This window comes from Cebus imitator, unplaced genomic scaffold (genome assembly GCF_001604975.1).
Source record: "Cebus imitator isolate Cc_AM_T3 unplaced genomic scaffold, Cebus_imitator-1.0 Scaffold8, whole genome shotgun sequence".
Classification (NCBI taxonomy): Eukaryota; Metazoa; Chordata; class Mammalia; order Primates; family Cebidae; genus Cebus; species Cebus imitator.
Window position 1 is genome coordinate 5,805,648 of NW_016107323.1, and position 15,849 is coordinate 5,821,496.

Sequence of the window (15,849 nt, forward strand, 5' to 3'; positions counted from 1 at the left end):
GAGAATGTGTTATATTTATAGTAAGAAACCAAATTTCTTTATTTTAAAAATCTTATAAAAAGAAAACTCAGCTTAAAGCATTCTAGAAAATTAAATATATATATTACTTAAATACATTTATAACTATTCATAACTGAGTACACAGAGGCTTTAAAAAAATCCCAGAGTCTTCACTTAAATAGCTAAGAAGGAGACTATATCCATCCATTATCTATATCCTTGGGAATTGCCTTAAATCCTTTTTTGAAACAAGGCAAGATATATAAATAAGTATTTGACAGGGTCTGCTAACGGGGGTTCTGTAGTTCTCTAAACTTAATCAATACTTTTACTTCTGGAAGAAAATAATGTCAGGAGTTGGAAAACATCTGAAATAGGTTTCATGATATTTAGACGTGCTTAAAAAAATACCTATGGAAGTCCTTAATTTATTCCCAGCAAGACAAAAGCACAGAAGAGTATGGCCTTAAGTTTTAAGAATACTTTCTGTTGAAAGAATGCATCTTAACCAGCAGTTCTACAGATGTATTTTAAGATTTGTTTAGTCTTGAGTTTTAAATGTGGTAATTCTAGAATGTCATCATGTCAGGCCCACAGAACGGTGATTTTGTGGCTGTGTTGTTAAAAAAAAAAAAAGTCCAGACATCTGTTCTTGAAGGTCTAGATTGAAACATTTTTCATCCCTGCTGAGTGCTTGTCAGGCTAGGACAGGCATACGCTTCTGGCCAACACTGAGTGTAGAGTTGCAAGATTCCCACCAAGCCCCAAAGCGGAAGCTCAGACAGAGCCAGGAGTGGCCCAGGGATCAGGGTGGCAGACTAACAGAACAGCCAGCAGACCTCTGCATCCACACTAGAGTTTGCAGCAAACTGTGCGGCGCAGGGAGGCGGGGAAGGCGGCACAGAGCCTGATCAATATCCAGGCGGTCCTACAGCACTGGAGTGGGATTTTAAAAAATTTTCCTCAACCCACAAAATCACTCGAGACTTCGGCACAATCTAAACTCCATGAATTATTCAGGGCGTGGTGTTTGGAAGCACATCTGTTTAGCTATGCACATCAACCCCTGGCAGCCACTTCAGAGACCAGGGTGCAGGCAGTTACAGGCAGGCGGCCCCAAGGTCTCCCCCTCCATTGCAGAGTGGAGGGTTTCTAAGCTGCCTGGAAGGACAGGGAAAGACAAGGGGAGGAGACTCACCCTGAGCCCTGCAGTTCCTCCAGATTGGATGCATTCCATTCAGAGCCCTGGGAGACAGATCACACAAACTCCTGTGAGTGTCACATGTCAGCCTCAGAGCTGCTCAGGGGATGCACAGTTTGCCCTAGCCCTGGCTGGGAGGTCTTATTTCATGGCCCCTTGGCCTCAGGGAACAGAGAGAACCAGCAGCTGATAGTCAAGGAGGTTCCTGAGTGAGTATTCACAGCATGGGAAGAAGGAAGGGAGGGAGGGGCGGAGGGAGGGAAGGGTCCTGGCCCTCACTGGCTCCTTGGCCTTAGGGAAATAGCAAGTCCAGGAAAACCTGCTCCCTGTCTCCCCACTTCCTTTCCTAAGATTCCGGTGGGGTCCTGTAAGCAGAGGCAATGACCTGAGACCTCCCACCCAGGGAAGAGCATGTTCACAAGCCACTAATTAAAGCAGGAATCCTTCTACCTTCTGGGAAGTATTCTGGCAGTACTGAAAAAGTTCCCACCCTCTGACCCAGTAATTCCACTTACAAAAAGCTATCCTGAGGAAATAATCAGAACTCACAAAGTGATTTAGGTAGGAGGGTATTTATAATTATTTGCAATAAACCAATAGAAACCACCCAAACGTCCAATGGGAAAAAAATGAGTAAAATAAATGAGGCTGGATCTTCATGATGGAGTCTTTAAAACAATTATCTTTTTGCAGAACATTTAATGACACAGGCAAATACCATGTAAGGAAAAAAATTTAAAAAGAGAGCAGGATACAGAACTATATAAACATAAACAGTATGATCCTTTCCTTTCTGTTCCTTTTCATATATTTTAAAATTTTATGTATTTATATTTATTTTTTTAAAGATGGGGTTTCACCATGTTGGTCAGGCTAGTCTGAAACTCCTGACCTCAGGTGATCCACCGGCCTCAGCCTCCCAAAGTACTGGGATTACAGGCGTGAGCCACCGTGCCCAGCCTGTGTTCCTTTTTAAAGAAGCTGTCTATGCGTTTATAAAACCCCAAAAACAGAAGATGGGAAAGTAAATATGCCAAAATGTTACAGGGACTACCTCTGGATTGAGATTGGGAATGCTTTTTTCTTTCTTAGATCTATTTCTATTTGCAGACTTTCTGCAATGTTTTAATTTAGTACTTTTAAAAAATGGTATCATTGAAAAACCAAGCATTAAAGGTCATGAAACACGGGAAAAAAAGAAATGAAAAAATGGCCACTTTGCTCTTAGGAAATGCAAACAACATAGTGTCATAAAAAGCAAAAGAATCCATCTTTGTCTTCCTATAAATTTCCTTTCCCAAGTTCCAAGAGGACAGACCCCTCCCACCCCAGGACCCTAGGGTTGAGGGGCCCTGAGCAAGCCGGCAATGTGCAACACTAGCTGAATTTTCATATTGGAGGGAGAGGCCCAAACATAAAAATTCCTTTAGTATCTCTCATGGAAAAAGTGACATAAAGCACCGAACCACACCAAAAAGTAACGCGAGCACCACAGAAGCTGTGAGTGTCCTCTTACTGTGACTGCCACCTAGTGGAGAAAGATGGAACGAAGGTGCCTTCTGTTCCCTTCTCACCAGGGAAATTGACTTGCCAAGGAGATCAGTGCCCAGGACTGCCCACGGCTTTCAAATCCACACAGGCACATGCATTTAAATCAATAACTATATAAGCTATATAGATCTGTACACACAAATATATTAAAAATACACATATCTATATATCTACATAGATATCATGAAATATACATGGTAACTCTTAATTACTTTCTATAGAATACAAAGTCATTCATGTCTCTAGCAGCAAATTTACTTCCTTAGCTTTCCCAGGAAGCACCTTGTCTTCTAACAATGGTTACCAAGTATTAGCGCCTACAGAAACTGCACTTGGTGTTTTAGATACATACTTTTTATTTTATTTTATTAAAAACTATTTTTTAGAGACAAGGTCTCACTATGTTGCCTAGGCTGAAGCGATCCTGCCACTTCAGCCTCCTGAGTAGCTGGGACCTGGGACTACAGGCATAAGCCACTGTGCCCAGTTTGTATTTTATTTAATCCTCATAGTCATCCCTTGGGGTGTAGGATGAAGAAAAACAGAGGGAAAGGGACTTGTTCTAAGTCACACAGCTGCTGAGGCTAAGAAGTGGGAACCTGGGCTCTGGTGGGTACTGATTTTCATGACACTGCTCGGCCTCTCTAATTTTAGTAACATGCCTTCCTCTATAGCCTCTCTGACTTTGAAAACTTGCCAGTTGCCTTCTATGGAGATTTACAGCATTCAGACAGTCTGAGGAAGCTGTGGAGGTGCACAGCGATCAGCAGAACCCACCCAGAACTACAGGACCGGGGGAAGGCTTCTAGCGGCACTGGAGCCGTGCATGGAAGAGCTGTCTGGACAAGCTCGGTGGGAGCTGCATGTCAGCTGTGTGACCTGTCCTCCCTGTTGTTTCTTGTGTCTCGGGATGGCTAGGTGTAATTCTGGGGTTTGGAGGCAATGCTCCCTTTAGCAACTGGGGCTTTTTAGCCCACAAACCACTTGGAAGTAGCTGGATGGGGCTGATGGGGCCTATGTGTTCATGGCTGAAGAAGACAAAGGGTTTGAGAGTCTGAAACACATGCCAGTTGACTATGCCAAATAGCTCCCAAACAACTCCCCGCAGCTCAGCTGGGAGCCACTTCTCAAACAGCTGGCTCGAGAGCAGATCAGCAGCCTGCAGGCCAGAAAAGGGGCAAAAGAGGGGAGTTCCCACCAGCCAGAATGGAGGCTCCCGCAACTCAAACTTTTTGCCTGCTTTTTCTCCCGGACTTGCTGCAAACTCCAAACAAAGAAGGTCCAATTTATGTCCCCCAAACCAGATACTGCCAGGGCCATGCCTCTTACGAGATAAAGATGATCGAAGATAAGGGAGGGCTTGTCCATTTGTCCCAAGATAAGTAGCATCTCATTGTCTATGAATTCCTTGAATTCCTTCAAGTTACAATTCATCTGTTTCTCTAATTCATTACGGATCTGCGGAGTAGAAAATATTAGGAAAAGTGATTTGTTAAAGAAAACAATTGTCTGCCTCAAAAGAATTAAAGTTACAATGCAAACTGTGGCTATTTACAAAAAAGGTGGTTTTTCTCTTTTTTTCAGAGTAATACATTTAGACACACGCAGCATACACATGTGGGTGGCAGGAATGCAGGTTGCTCAGCTTAGAAGTAAACCCAACTGAGGAAAGTTTATTATTTCAAATGAGGAATTTGATTTCCATGAGATCTCTTCTACCGAGTTTAAACACTTTAACTTTTGTAATTAAATGTCAAATACAAAGAATCTAAAATCAGTTCCATTTTTCTTGGAAAGGTAACACAATATGATTTCTAAAAAAAAAATGTATTCATTAATTAAAAGACAGAGTTGGATGTAGTAGCTCACACCTGTAATCCTAGCACTTTGGGAAGCCTTAGTGGGAGGATTGCTTGAGGCCAGGAGTTCAAGGCCAGCCTGGTCAACATAGGAAGACCAAGTCTCTTTAAAAAAACAGGCCGGGCATGGTGGCTCATGCCTGTAATCCCAGCACTTCGGAAGGCCAAGGCAGGCGGATCATGAGGTCAGGAGTTTGAGACCATCCATCCCTACTAAAAAAATACAAAATATTAGCTGGGTGTGGTGGCGAGTGCCTGTAATCCCAGCTACTTGGAAGGCTGAGGTAGGAGAATTGCTTGAACCCAGAGGTGGAGGTTGCAGCGAGCCAAGACCGTGCCACTGCACTCCGGCCTGCGGGACAGTGAGAGACTCCATCTCAAAAAAAAAAATTCTATATAAACTTTTAAAAAGTCAATCTCAATCTCTTAGATCCACCCAGTTTAATCTTTTATAATTCATTGCATACCTTGAACAAAAAGCGATGGAAAAAAAAAAATGATCCAGGAAAAAACATGAAAAGATAGAGAGAAATTATTCTAGAATTTGGTACTTGCAGGTCAGCTGTCATCCTGTGGAGAAATAAGTCTGCTCTCTCTTCCATAAAACCCAAGGTAATACGGAGCAGAAGAGAGAACAAGGGGGTGTTACTAACACATGTCAGTGTTTCTCGGTGCAGTCTACGGATCTCATAGAATGAGATCTCCCCAAAGCCCATATAGGTGAGGCTCAGAAAGGTCAAGAAATTTGCCCAATGTCTCATAGCTGATAAGCGGCAGATCTGGAATCACACTGGAGTCTGACTCCAAGGCCAGCTGCGATGATAGAATGAGGCAGAAAAAACCCCCGGTGGCTGTTAAGGGGACAGGTAAAGGTAGCCAGGTGTCTGGTCTGTTTCTGCTGCACTTTTGGCAGCAGGACACAGGAAGGCCTCGCGACCTCTGAACTGCAGTGAAGGGAGGAGTTGTCTTACCTCTTTGGAGGTCACGTTTTCTAGATCCTGGCTCATCATGATGCTTCGGAGCTTGGCTTTGATGAGGCGCTCGGTCCTTTCCCCTTCGGTGGGCCTGGAAAGAAACGATGTTGAGGAGAGCAAGAAGCTGTAGAAAGCTTGAGGTCGGAGGTGTCAGGAAGGCCAGACGCTCCTGGGTCTAAACAGAACTCTGCTTGGCAAGGAGAGCACACTTCCTGGTGCGCACATTCTCGGGCAGTAGGGAGAGGCGCACAGGAAACCCGCTGTGGCTCTAGGATCCCCAAGGGAGTGAACAGAGTGAAGAGCAGGTCAAGGGGGCAGAGGGCAGTGTGGAAACTCATGCCTTGCTCAGATGGTCTCAGGGCAGGACTCCGGAATGGCCAATGCAATGTCCCCAGGCCCCCAGGCCCTTGAGTCTCTGCCCAAACACGTCTGGGCATGAGGCCCTCACTGTCTTGAGGCAGCCTGGCCCAGTTGCAGCAGCTCCCGCTATCCCCTTCTTCCTCGGAATCAAACTCTGGGTATTTCCTTGCTGTGGTTTTAACTCTAGGGGACACACAGACCAGGCTAATCCTTCTTCCCCATGAGCAATCTCCAAATATTCAAAGGCAACTATCCTTCCTCCCCAGCCCAGCTTGTGATGTCAAGGCCTCTCCTAATGCGGCTTCCATCCTTCAGGTCTCTGCCCTCTGAACACGCTGTGGTTTATCCACAGTCCTCCTAAAATACAGTGTCCTGGAGGAATGCCACACTGTGGGAGCAGGGTCCGGAGCCCGACAGGAGGGGCGACCAGGGTTCCGCCTCTCTAACTAGATCTCAGCGAGCGTGGCCTCTCCACATCAGTGCTGTCGTAGATCACAGGACACAGGTCCTGTGGTTCCCCATGGCTGCTGCTAAGGCAGGCTGCCCTCAGCAGTTGTGTTTTTGGATCCAAGGAAGCAGAGGACACATTCCTAACTCTCCTCAGAGCAGAGCGGGAGGCTCTGGGAATTAAGTCTCTGATAATCTGAAAAGGCCAGACCACAGAGCTCTGCAAGGAGCTGGGGACACAGAGGGCCACACATTCCTTTGAGAGTCTGATGGAAGTTATGGACCCTGTCCCCAGAAATGGATTTACCAGATTCATCAGTAATTTTTTTTTTTTTTTTGCATGGGACAGGGGCCTGTGTCACAGGCCCCTGCATTAAACGCTGGTTCTGGGAAAGCTGGGCTGTCACTCAAGGGACTCCATGGGAGGTGTGGCCCAGCGCAGGTTCCGGGTCGGGCACAGGGCAGGTGGGGGAAAGGCAGGTGCCTGTGGGCTTGGGTGGGCTCCCACAGGAGGTGCCACCCTTACTTGTCCACAAAGAGTGCGGGGGAGTCGGGCCTCGTGGACTCCAGGTCCTGCATGGCATTCCACTCGTTGATGCAGCTCTGCTCGGAGCTGATGCAGCTCTCATAGTAGGTGGCCCAGATGAGAGCTACGCCTCCGGGGAAGTAGTTGTGCCTCCGGGCCACTTCACAGGCCTTGTGAAGCACCTGCAGGGCAGACCTGGGGTGAGGAGAAGAGAGGGTCAGGTCAGGAAGGCGAGAGAGATGCAGGGTTTCCTCCTCTGACAAAGGGGTTCAAATACGGGAAGGAAGGGCAACTTTTTAATTATTTATTTATTTTTTAATTTCTTTTTGAGACAGAGTCTTACTCTGTTGCCCAGGCTAGAGTGCGGTGGCATGACCTCAGTTCACTGCATTCTATGCCTCCTGAGTTCAAGCAATTCTCCTGCCTCAGCCTCCTGAGTAGCTGAGACCACAGGCACCCACCATCACGCCCAGCTAATTTTATTTTTAGGAGACATGGGGTTTCGCAATGTTGGCCAGGCTGGTCTTGAACGCCTAGCCTCAAGTGATCCGCACACCTTGGCCTCCCAAAGCACTGGGATTACAGGCGTGAGCCACTGTGCTTGGCCAAGAATGGCAGTTTGTAAAGGGCTTATTCTTTTTTAATTTTTTTTTTTTTGAGACGGAGTCTTGCTCCGTTGCTAGGCTAGAGTGCAAGTGGTGCAATCTGAGCTCACTGCAACCTCCAACTCCCTGGTTCAAGCGATTCTCCTGCCTCAGCCTCTCAAGTAGCTGGGACTACAGGTACATGCCACCACACCAGGCTAATTTTTGTATTTTTAGTAGAGACAGGGTTTCACCTTGTTGGTCAGCATGTTCTCCATCTCCTGACCTCGTGATCCACCCGCCTCAGCCTCCCAAAGTGCTGGGGATTACAAGCATGAGCCACCGTGCCTGGCCAAGGGCTCATTCTTACAGCCACACTCACACGTCAGGGTGCTGGGGAATACACACAGCCCTGAAGCGTCCAGCCAGCCATGCACAGAGCCCATCCCCGGGACACATTCACTGACTGAATCTAAGAGTGGACAGAACACCCCACACCATTTCCAAAGAGGGGCAGAAAAAAAACAACAATAAACTACTTCATAACGCTTCCAATCAGGTGGTTGATGGGTTATTTTACAACCCATCAATTAACTCCAAAGAATTAAGATCTGCTCTTGAAGCTGTGGTAACCCTGAACATAAGACCCACAATTAAGCCTAGCAGCTGGAAGAAGTCTTTAATATGCAACAGACACATCTGCCTGCATTCTAAATAATTACATTTCCATCCATCCCCCCCATCAACGTTCTAATGGCTTAGATGCTTAGATTTCTTAAGGAAATAAGTTCTAGAAAGTTATTTTAATACAGAAACTAACGGAAGAGGTTTGGGGAGGCAGGCTGGGAAACAATATTAAGAATCTGTTTTATTTAGTCACCCTCTTTTACGTCGTCTTTTGTTTTTTTTTTTGTTTTGAGATAGAGTCTTGTTCTGTGGCCCAGGCTGGAGTGCAGTGGTGTGATCTGGCTCACTGCAACCTCCGCCTCCCAGGTTCGAGCGATTCTCCTGCCTCAGCCTTCTGAGTAGCTGGGATTACAGGTGCGCACCATCACACCTGGCTATTTTTTGTATTTTTAGCAGAGACAGTTTTGCCATGTTGGCCAAACTCCTGACCTCAGGTGATCCACCCATCTCAGCCTCCCAAAGTGCTGAGATTACAGGCATAAGCCATTGCACTCAGCCCATTTTACTTCTTTTTACAAAAAAAAAAAAAAAAAAAAAAAATATATATATATATATATATATATATATATATATATATATATATATATAGGCTGAAGCCAGGTACAGTGGCTCATGCCTGTAATCCCAGCACTTTGGGAGGCTGAGGTGTGAGGACTGCTTGTGGCCAGAAGTTTGAGACCATCCTGGGCAACATAGTGAGACCCTATCTCTACAAAAAAATACAAAAGTTAGCTGGTTGTGATGTCACGTGCCTGTAGTCCCAGCTACTTGGGAGGCTGCAGTGGGAGGATCACCTGAGTCTGGGAGGTCAAGGCTGCAGTGAGCCATGATCGCACCACTGCACCTCAGCCTGGGAGACACAGCAAGACCCTGTCTCAAAAATACAAGAAACCCCAAACTGTCCAAGCATTGTGAATATACTAATGCCACTGAAAACTGTGTCCATAAATATGGTAAAAATGGTAAATTTTATGTTACGTACATTTTGTGCCCCTCTGAAATATGTGCATACATAACGAGCTTCTCAGTAAAAGGGGTTTTTCTATTCATGCTATTAGCTAAGAAAGTATTTCTAGGGAGTTAAAAGTCCTAAAACCACACTTACCACATGGCCTGGACAGACACAGGCTTAAATATGTGCATCCTTCCTGCTGTGCTCACGCTGAAACCACTGAGAAAGAAAAACAGAGAGAAAGGTATCCGTGGTGAGAAATCAGCCCCTTTAGTGAAATCACTCTGGGAGAAGGGAGCCGGCCCACCTGCACGCTGAAACAAGCACATCTCACGCCGCCTGATGGGGGATTACGGAACCCGCTGCAGCAGAGACATGGGCAAGGGCAGAAAAAGACACATTCTCCGGTGAGGAGGGCTTGTTTTTAACCCAGCAATTGGAGTTCCACCAAAAGCTGAAAGCCTGGCAAAGGGTGCCAGACAAGGACCTCCAAGAGTGTCTCTTCTATGTTCCCACATGGTTCCTGCCTACCTGCCACCTCCTGCCCCACATGCCTGGCTGTTCCTTTTTGTAATTGCATGGAAACTATATTCATAGGATTGCATGGAAAATAATCAATATATAAAAATACCTATTAATATATTAATAGAAAAGTGTTAATATAAAAATATAAATACTAATGTAAAATATTAAAAATTAATACAGGCTGGGCATGGTAATCCGAGGATGACAAGATCACACCTGTAATCCCAGCATTTTGGGAGGCTGAGGTGGGTAGATCACCTGAGGTTAGGAGTTTGAGGCCATCCTGGCCAACATGGTGAAACCCTGTCTTTACTAAAAATACAAAAATTAGCTAGGCATGGTGGCACAAGCTTGTAGTCCCAGATACTCGGGAGGCTGAGGCAGGAGAATCACTTGAACCCAGGAGGCAGAGGTTGCAGTAAGCCAAGATCACACAACTGCACTCCAGCCAGGATGACAGAGTGAGACTCCGTTGAAAAAAAAATTAATACAAAGATATTAAAATATATTTTAATATTAATTCTAATTTAATTAAGTTAATTAAGATGATTGACTTAAACAACAAATCAACTTAAACAACAAATCCAAATTTTATTTTCTCTTCCCATCCTATAAGGCAACATAACCCTGACCTGCTTAGAATCCCCATGTAGGGCCACTTTCTTGTTCCGTTTCTTCCCATTCCTCATGGTGTCCACGCACCTCCCTGGGAGTGAACGTGTATAGAAGCTGGATGTCCCCTCATCCCTACTGCCTGCCCAGGCAGAACTGCTTCATTCTTCCTCTGTGGCCCCCAGGGTGGCACCTGAAACCTTGTTGTGCCCATCCGTTGTATATCTCTCCCTGCACCCCCAAAGCTGGTGAGTTCCTGCTGCACCACATTCATCCGTGAACTTTCAGGACAAGCCCCGTGGAGGGCGTGTGGTAAGAGTTCTTAACCCATTGAGGTGGTGGATGGTGTCAGTTTACTGCTGTCTTGGACTTCACACAGCAGCAGATCCCCTGCAATCGCTCCCACTGATACTTCATGAACTAAACTCCTTAACGGGATGGCCAAAACACACCCTCCCTTGTGCAGCTCACTCGAGGGTGATATGACTTCTCCCGAAGTGACACTCCCGCCACACATGAGTCTGTGTTAATGATCAGCCAAGGATGCCCCAACTAGCTCGTGTTCAAAGCCTACATTCAGTGAGAGAAGGTTTTAAAGAGATTTCCTTACCCGTCTCCATCAAGGTGGATTTTTGTGTCGCTCCACAGCCGGAGAACCATCCCAATGGTGCAGCTTTTACTGCAAGGGGGGAGAGAAGACGTGGAGTTAGCATTCACCCACATGAAGGTTCACCCACACAGCGTTTCCAGCTCACCGCCTGGCCCAGGACCAGCTGTTGGATATACATGTGGGAGTGGTGTCTGCATAGGAAGTGTTCACTGATGAATTCTAGAAGACACAGGTCAGGGATGGCTTTGTGGACACGACTCTGTACGTGCTCAGCCAACACTCTTGGGGTACAGTGTGGGCTGACTGCATGCCCACTCTACAGTAGGGAGGCAGCTGCCAAGGGCTGGTGCTCTGCTGGCAGGGACCACACGTGTACTCGGGGGTACACAGGCAAGTACTAGCGGCTAAGCCTGGCCTGGCCTGTCCTAGGTGGCGGGGAGGGGAGCGTGCTCACACTGTTCCCGGAGCTCACCATCAGACCTGTGTGCCTGCACCTTTAGTGTGGCTGCAGTTTTATAGCCTCGCTTAATCTGGTTTTGTTTTGCCCATCCTACCAGTGAAATGATACTGAATGACTGCAGAGACTGGCGCCACTAAAAACAGGGGGAAAGAAAGGGCTTATCAGAGGGTCTGCTCAGATGATAATGACAATTCTGCAGGTGTTTAAAAGTCGGCTTGTGAGAAGCCGCTGTAACCATGCCAAGGGCCAGCTCCGAGGACCTTAGGAATCTCACGCTTCCATCTCTACTGCTGCCAACACCACGGTCACATTTTTGTGTGCTTGTGTGGATGGGGCCTCTGGGACTCACAGACCCAGCTCCCCTCCTGAACAGCAACCCCCCCCCACTCCACCACCATGCAGGACTCTTCTCAACCCCATGCTTCTATATCTATGGGGAAGGTTGTTCCAAGTCCTTCTGGCCAATGATTCTCAGGATTTTGGGTTGGACAAATTCTCAGGTCCCTCCCTGCTATCCTACCCACTCCGGAGGGACTAACTGTATTTCCCTTACAGCATTGAAAAGTAAAATTTATGTTGGGCCTCACAGAGCTCTAGGGACCACATGGCTGCATCAACGCCAGTAACAGGCGAGGAAGGGGTCCCTGTGGAGCCCAAATCCCATAGGCAGAAGCCAGGTCAGACAGTGTCCTGGGAACATGAGAGCAGGCCTAGAACACCTGACCTGAGCAATGACAACCGTCACCAGGAATTGATAAGGAGGTGGGCACAGCAAAGAGAGCAGCAAAGAGCACAGGACAGGGGGTGCCAAGGCCAGGCCCAGGCCAGGAGCAGAGCCTTCCAGGGCAGGAGAGCCCAGGAGAGCAGGGATGAGACTGCCCATAGGAAATCAGGGGCACAGGAAACCATGTGGAACCCTAACCCATAGACCGGCCTCCCTTGGACAAAGATGGGTGAGAGGCTCAGCCCACAGGTGACTTCTGCTCACGGCCTTCAACTAGAGCCATGAGCACAAACCAAGACCTTGCATGATGGCAACACTCACAAATCTCCTATCGTCCCCTAGCTGTTACTTTTGTGAGTTTCCAGCAGTCCTATGATGATTAACAGTAAGATTTCTACAAGGAAGGAGGGCCCATGGGAAGCATATTTTTCTCTGAGACAGGGTCTTGCTGTGTCACCCAGGCTGGAGTGGTACAATCATGGTTCATGGCAGCCTCGATCTCCTGGGCCAAATCAATCCTCCTGCCTCAGCCTCCTACCTAGCTAGGACCACAGACACATTGCCACCATGCCCAGCTTTAGGGAAAAAAAAAAAACTTTTTTGTAGAGATAAGGCCCCATCATACTGACCAGGCTGGTCTCAAACTCCTGGACTCAAGCAGTCCTCTTGTCTCCATCTGGAGGCATAAATGGGAAGCAGGAAAGGGATATATATCTAAACTGGGTCTATTTAGAGGAAAAGTGACCCCAAAGGATAGTGGGTGGGGGTAACTGCAGAAGAAGAAAGCAGGCTCCAAATTCCTAGGGCCTGTGCAGCAGGAGCGGAGAAGCCAGATGGATCTGGAGGGCCAGGCAGGAGACAGACCTGTTCCAAGACCCCATCGTGGAGTCCTTCACTGACGGCAAAACGCTGAAGCATGGATGGTGGCATACGCTCATGGCACTCAAAATGTTCCCAACCTGAATCGAAAAAATAATCCTGCTTGGGTGCGGTGGCTCACGTCTGTAATCCCAGCACTTTGGGAAGTGGAGGCAAGAGGACTGCTTGAGCCCAGGAGTTTGAGGCCAATCCAGGCAATACAGTGAGGCCCCATCTCTATAAAACTTGTTTTAAAAACATTAGCTGGGAATGGTGGCGTGTGCCTGTGGTCCCAGCTACTCAGGAGGCTGAGGTGGGAGAATCGATTGAGCCCAGGAGGTTGAGGCTGCAATGAGCCATAATTTCACCATTCCAGCCTGGGTGACAGAGCAAGATCCTGTCTCCACAAAAACAAAACAAAACAAAAAACAAGCAAGCAAACAAGAAAAAAATCCAAGATTGAGCCCAAGGGTGGCGTGGCTGTTCTGGTCTCCCCAGGATGCATATGCAGACATGAAACTCTGAGCAAGGCCAGGCGTGTTGGCTCATGCCTGTAACTCCAGCACTTTGGGAGGCCGAGGAGGGTAGATCACTTGAGGTGGGGAGTTTGAAACCACCCTGGCCAATATGGTGAAACCCTGTCTCTACTAAAAATACAAAAATTAATCGGGTGTGGTGGTGAGCACCTACAATCCCAGCTACTTAGGAGGCTAAGGCAGGAAAATCGCTTGATCCTAGGAGGCAGAGGTTGTGGTGAGGTGAGATCAAGCCACTACACTCCAGCCTGGGTGATAGAGTGAGATCCTGTCTTAAAAACAAAAACAAAAAAACTCTGAGAGTGCGTGAGCCCACTGCGCAGCCGTCATTCCAATGCTGCCTTTTGGACAGCACTTGGACTCTCTATGAAGATGCCCTTTGGGGGCAATGCCCATCTTTTTTTTTCCCTTTGGCAGGGGGAATAAAAAACAAAATCCCACGGAAGGAGTTTAGAAAAAACAAGTATACTGCACCCACAGCAGGCCAAAGGTGTCTGGTGAGGACCTGGACTTTGTTTCCAAGCCAGGGAAGAAGATAACAGCCTGGTACCCGGGCAGTGTGGGAGCTACAGGAGAAGGCAGAGGGCAGCCGCATCAGACCCAGCGACAGAAAGGACAGCTTAGCTCTGGTTCCCATCAGGCCCCTGCTCACCATGGATGGCCTCTCGACCACCCTCTCCAACCTCAGAGACTTGCTCTAGCCTTGGGTTCGGTGCCCACATGTGGGCCGTGGCTCCTGCTCAGAGGGTGCAGGGATTCGAACCTGAGGGAAGAGTGTGAAGCAGAGGCAAGGGAACCACATGGAGAGGGGCCTACAAGAACCCAAGTCACGGTGCCGAGGGGGGGCGGTAAAGGGAGGAGAGGGCAGGGGAAAGGGCACCTTGGAGTGCACAGGCCCGTCTCTTCCAGCTGGCAACAGCAGAAAGGGAGTACACGTGTGTGCATCTAAGGTACACCCATGACTGCTGGCCTATGAGCTCTGCGAGAGTGCAGGTGTGTCTGCCATGCTCCCTGATGTGGCCCCAGCAACTGGCGGGGCACCTGGCACAGGGAAAGAGCTAACAAGTCCATGCATGATACACCTAGGAGTGGATGAATGAGCAATGCAGTGTAGAGGAGAGAGCTGCAGCCCACTGGGAAAGAATGAGTGGCATCTGCTCATTTAACAGGTCACAGGAAAAGCCCTGCCTCTGAGTCCCAGCCCGGTCACTTACTGGGATGACCCTGGGGTAATCACTGCAGCCTTATGAGCTCTGACTCTCGTGTGTAAAATCTGAGGCAGGACTACCCACCCCAGGGGGATGAAGGAGTTAAGTGAGATGTTCACAGAGGCATTTTGTAGGTGTACTAGCACAGCACAGCACACCTACAAAATGCCTCCGTGAACATCTCACTTAACCCCTTCTACACCGCTCCCACAGTTTTGCTCAAGACAATGGGCATGGGCCACGGGAGGCCGTTTCCATTCAGGATCAGAAAGCATTACTGGAATAGACCATACTTGTGAGGGAAGGTCCCTGCCCCAGGAAGATTCAGAAAAGCTGGACAGTCACTGGAAGAACAATTACAAATGAAACACCGTCAAACACTAAACATCTGGGCATTTCCGAAAGCACCTGCCTGGTGGCACCCCGTCCTAACGGACCACACCCTCCAGCCACTCTGAAGTGGCTCTTCAGAGCTCACGTCCGAGCACCTCCTATGCTACAGGTTCTTCTAGGCCCAGATTCCCAACCAGCCCAAGGCCGCAGACGCCAGCCCCAATTCCATCCCCGACATGTGCCACAGGAAACTTTCTCATAGTGCTCTTTATTATGTACTGCAGTGCTGGGGGATATGTCACAAAAGAAATGTCCTTTCTGTTTTATTCATTTCCTTCTAACAAGCATCAAAGTATCAGTCGCTAGCATGTGACTTACAGAAGCTCTCATGGGAACAAGGCAAGACCTTACCGTTACCATGACACTCACAGCCTCCCTGACTGGTTTCTGCTATTGTTTCTGCCTGAAATACTCTTCAAATGCACCTCACTGCTCTGCCTCCACCCTGGAGCTCACCTGACTGCCCACTTGCCCATTAAGTTTCGGCTTAGGGGCCAGGCATGGTGGCTCACACCTGTAATCCCAGCACTTTGGGAGATGGAGGCCGGCAGATTACCTGAGGTCAGGAGTTTGAGACCAGCGTGACCAACATGGAGAAACCTCGTCTCTGCTAAAAATACAAAAATTAGCTGGGCGTGGTGGCACATGCCTGTAATCTCAGCTACCTGCGAAGCTGAGGCAGGAGAATCGCTTGAATCCGGGAGGCGGAGGTTGCAGTGAGCCAAGATTGCGCCACTGCACCACTCCAGCCTGGGCAACGAGAACAAAACTCCGTCTCAAAA

The 15,849-nt window shown here is 48.0% G+C and overlaps 1 protein-coding gene across 2 annotated transcripts in view; it reads right to left on the reverse strand.

Annotated features, from left to right (window-relative positions):
- The window catches only part of SSH1 (slingshot protein phosphatase 1), a 67,362-nt gene that overhangs the window by 14,550 nt on the left and 36,963 nt on the right, over window positions 1-15,849 (reverse strand). For both annotated transcript variants that reach the window (XM_017541372.2, XM_017541377.2), the window contains exons 5-10: window positions 10,889-10,957; window positions 9,295-9,360; window positions 6,919-7,113; window positions 5,583-5,676; window positions 4,082-4,210; window positions 1,199-1,245 (exon numbers count right to left, since the gene is read on the reverse strand). In XM_017541372.2, the coding sequence (XP_017396861.1) occupies window positions 1,199-1,245; window positions 4,082-4,210; window positions 5,583-5,676; window positions 6,919-7,113; window positions 9,295-9,360; window positions 10,889-10,957 (600 nt within the window). The remainder of the gene's footprint in view (window positions 1-1,198; window positions 1,246-4,081; window positions 4,211-5,582; window positions 5,677-6,918; window positions 7,114-9,294; window positions 9,361-10,888; window positions 10,958-15,849) is intronic.